The following is a 4,527-nucleotide window of genomic DNA, read 5'->3' as shown; positions in this document are numbered from 1 at the left end:
TATTGTGTTTCTATTTCTTTCCCATTATCTCTATTTTGTTAACATCAAATCTCTCACATTCAGGGGCTGGAGAAATGGCTCAGTGGTTAAGAACACTGGTTGTTCTTGCAGAAGACACAGGTTTGAATCCCAGCACCCACATGGCAGCTAACAACTGTCCTTAACTCCAGTTCCAGGGGATCCAACAGCCTTTTCTGCCCTCTGCAGGCATTACACAACATGGATGCACTCATATACATGGAGGCAATATGACTCATACACATGAAAATATATATATAAAATATTTTTTTAAAAGCTCACACGCAGGAAACTGTTTTCTTCATAGCCATTAAAAGCTTCTCAATTTTATCAGGTGTGCTGACACACTCTTTTAATCCTGTCTATTGGGAGACAGAGGTAGGTGAATCTGTGGAGTTTGAGTCTAATCTGATGTACACAGAGTGCTAAGTCAGCCAAGTTGCACAGTGAAACACTTTATTTAAAAAAATCTTAATTTCTGTTTTTGATTGGCTTGATTTTTGTGCAGCTTATGTGCAAGCAAGCACAGCTGCCATTTCAGGATGGATGGGTGTGGGTCACATTAGCCCCCACCTCTAGTTGAGGAACTATTATCACTTGATGGCTGCTGGAAAAGGGTCAGAATTCTTTAGGGTGTGTTCTCTCCTAGGCTGATCATGTTCCAGTGGATGATCCCACACTCATGAATATATGAGCAGCAGCATTTTCAACACCACTGTGTGATTAATTTAAATTAATATGGAAATATATTTCTCCTGTTAAACTGCACAAAATTTGTAAGTATACTTCAATTGCTAAGGCTCTACTATTCATTTTATAATTCAGGTCCTTAAAACATCTTGCCTTTGACTCTGAATCTAAGATATAGATAAAAATTTTTTCCAACAAAAACAACTGGGTCCCCACAGAATTTCACAAAAGTTTAGAAGAGATCTTGATTTCTTCAAAAAATTTAATCTATTTACATTTTAAAATTTGAAATAAGTAACATAGTTTCTTCTATATAATTTATAGTTTGCATTTATTAGAGTCACACTGAATAAATTTAAAAGGGCATTCTTCTAAGTATATGGCTATATTTCAACTCCACTGTCCAGAATTTCACTTGAAAGCAACTTAGTGAGTGCTATTTAACAATCAACATCTTTCATTACAGGAAACATCCAGTGAGGAAATGGGAAAGGAGAATACAACATTATGGACAGAGTTTGTTTTCACAGGACTCACACACCAACAACGATGGAAAAGCCCCCTGTTTCTGCTGTTCTTGGTAATTTATCTCATCACCATTGTGGGGAACCTTGGCCTGATCACTCTTATCTGGAATGACCCTCACCTTCACATCCCCATGTACTTCTTTCTTGGTAATTTGGCCTTTGTGGATACTTGGTTGTCATCCACAGTGACACCAAAAATGCTGCTCAACTTCTTAGCTAAGAGCAAACTGATCTCTCTGTCTGAATGCATGGTGCAATGTTTTTCATTTGTAATCAGTGCAACCACGGAATGTTTTCTCTTAGCAGCAATGGCCTATGACCGCTATGCGGCCATATGCAAACCTTTACTCTATCCAGTGGTTATGACAAACAGACTCTGTGTATACCTACTGGTCTTGTCATTTGTAGGTGGATTTATTCATGCTTTAATTCATGAAGGCTTTTTATTCAGATTAACTTTCTGTGGTACCAATATAATACATCATTTTTATTGTGATATCATTCCTTTGTTAAAAATCTCCTGTACTAACCCTTCTCTTAATTTTCTATTGCTTTTTGTTTTCTCTGGTTCAATTCAGGCATTCACTATTTTGACGATTCTAGTGTCTTATACACTTGTTCTCTTTACAATCTTAAAAAAGAAATCTGCCAAGGGCATAAAGAAAGCCTTCTCTACATGTGGAGCCCATCTCTTGTCTGTATCTTTATACTATGGTCCTCTTCTCTTCATGTATGTGCGCCCTGCATCTCCAAAAATAGATGATCAAGACATGTTGGACTCCCTATTTTACACTGTCATTATTCCTGTGTTGAATCCAATTATCTATAGTCTGAGAAATAAGCAAGTCCAAGATTCACTGGCAAAATTCATTAAGAGAAATGCTTAGGTTTCATATTACTGTTTTCTTTTTATTAAAATCTCATTAATTTGTGTTGGTTTATTGTGGCTACTTTTTAATTTATGTTCCAAAATATTTTACAATTGTAAAATATTGACCCAAATTTTTCTTCTTTTCATTTTTTGTACATGTGTATGTCTCTATGGTGTTTGTTTGTAGCATATTCACATGTGTATGTGAAAGAGTATATTAACCTATGCACATTTGTATATAGGACATAGTAGTTCAGTGGGTGACCTGTTTCATCACTCTGCACCTTATTTTGTTGAAACAAGGTCTCTCACTGACACCGGAGCTAAGCTGGAAGTCAGTTAGCCCTAGAAATCTTGTCAACACTCCCCACATCTTTGGCATTATGGTATCTGTGAAGACTAACCTTATATTTTCCCCAAGTGTATGGATTATAACTCAGGGTTTTATTAATGTGAAGCAAGTGCTCTTAACCAGTGAGCCACATCCCCAGTCTATAGACCTATGATTTCATGAATTAATGTGTAAGAACTTTTAAAAATATTTGCACATGCATTTACATCATATGAAGACTTTGAATCTCATGTTATATTAAATATAAAACATGCAGTAGGATACATAAAACATTTTTGCATTTTATGTGTCTTTCATTCTGACTCTATAAATACACTGGATATTTAGTATAAAGTTTGCATGAAAAACATTGGCTATGATGCCTTTGACAGTGTGGAAACTTATAGAAAATATACTGATGTTGATGGGGGAGGTTTTTATTTCCATGTACTGACATAAATACCTGAAATATAGCTACCAATATGAAAATCTCATTCAATTCATTCTATTTGGAAATGATGAATCACATTTCTTATAGAAATCCAACTTAGAAATCACACAGCCGAAAAGGCTCAGTGTATGCTTCTGAATGAGCACTGTCCATTATCATCACTGTCTTGGAGGCCTCTGAGGCTCTCTCTAGTTCAAGTTCTCTGTTGTTTCACAATTGGAATAGCTTCATTAACAAGAGAGTTAACATATTACATCAAAGAATTATTTCAGAGGATTTTATTGAATAGAATATAATGGAAAAGAGCAAGGAAAGGGTCTCGATATCCAAGATTTTATGATAATGGTTATAAGTAGATTATCAAATGGTTACTCGAGTACACAGGTGAGAATTCAGTGTTTAAATTTAGCATATTAACTAATATATAACCCTGACTAGATGTTTTGATATCTTAGTGTTTGGCAATTTTCCATGGAAAATGTGAAAGTGAACAGAAATATGTGAGCTTTGTTATTGGGAAGTCCTTGATTGCTGACTTCACACACTGGGGGTGCAGAATGAACAACCAGCTTTAGCTCTGCTGCTGCATTTCTCTGCCCTACTGTGAAACCAACTAAACATTTCTACAGATGCAACTTACTCTAAAACCTACTCTACTACTTGTGCATATTGCAAAATGTATGTCCAGCATCTGCTGATACTCTCATCCTTCCCCAACATTTCAACCACCTGATTTCCATGAAAAGTCTGTGATTAAATCATGTTCTCCAGTGACTGTAAGGGGGCTGTAATTACTATCATATTGTGTGTATCAAAATGCAAAGGTACATATTCATGTATGTTTATATTCATGCAAACTCAGTCTATATGTGATATGAATTTTTCTGTAGTCACGATTACATTGATTGTACTTATAGAATTATTATTTTTCTTTATCCTGTGTTTGTTCATCCTGGAATGATTTAAAGTTCTATAAAAAATAAAAACAGAAAGTTTTGGTATACAACATGGGACTAATGGGTAGTATTGGAAACTTTAAGGTGCTTGGCTGCATGGGAGGCTCTGTTTTGAGGAACATCCCTTTGGAGGAAACTGAGAAAACCTTATAAACTTACTTTTCCCCCTTTTTGTGCTCCTGATATGAGATGAAGAATTTTGCTACATACTCCAATTCTGCCACAAGGTGCTACCTCAGTCCAAGCCCCATACAATAGTGTCAATATATAATACATTAAAATTACCAAACTGTGAGCTAAAATAATTTTTTTATAATTTTAAGTAGATTTATCTTAGTTATTTGTCAGACTAGTGGAAAACTAAGTATCCACCTTCCTATCTGTCTCCATCTGAATTTACAAATGAAATTTATTTTTTTTAAGAAACACCTGAAGGCTGGTTGTGGTGGTGCATGCCTTTAAGCCCAGCAGGCAGAGGCAGAGGCAGGCGGATCTCTGTGAGTTCAAGGCCAGCCTGGTATACATAGTGAGTTCCAGGACAACTGGGGCTACAGGGAGACCCTGTCTCAAAAAGACCCCTCCCCCACAAAAAAAGAAACAACTGAAAATTCACCAGTTTCAAGTAGACTATCAGCATATCCTCAGAGAATAAGATATTCTATTCTACTAAATATTTTTTTAAT

General features: G+C 35.8%; 1 protein-coding gene across 1 annotated transcript; it reads left to right on the top strand.

The window, feature by feature from the left end:
- Positions 1–1,186: 1,186 nt before the first annotated feature.
- Positions 1,187–2,122, top strand: LOC103735095 (olfactory receptor 187-like). The gene has a single exon (XM_008834217.2). The coding sequence runs from the start codon at positions 1,193–1,195 to the stop codon at positions 2,120–2,122; it is 930 nt and encodes a 309-aa protein (XP_008832439.1). The 5' UTR covers positions 1,187–1,192.
- Positions 2,123–4,527: the final 2,405 nt, after the last annotated feature.

This window comes from Nannospalax galili, unplaced genomic scaffold (genome assembly GCF_000622305.1).
Source record: "Nannospalax galili isolate Female #2095 unplaced genomic scaffold, S.galili_v1.0 scaffold177, whole genome shotgun sequence".
NCBI classification, from domain to species: Eukaryota; Metazoa; Chordata; class Mammalia; order Rodentia; family Spalacidae; genus Nannospalax; species Nannospalax galili.
The sequence above is the reverse complement of the archived record's forward strand: the minus strand, read 5'-3'. Positions and strand labels throughout refer to the sequence as shown.

What these genes read in the sequence shown, in the direction of transcription:
- LOC103735095 (XM_008834217.2), top strand. Translation starts at nt 1,193, where the DNA reads ATGGGAAAGGAGAATACAACATTATGGACAGAGTTTGTTTTCACAGGA.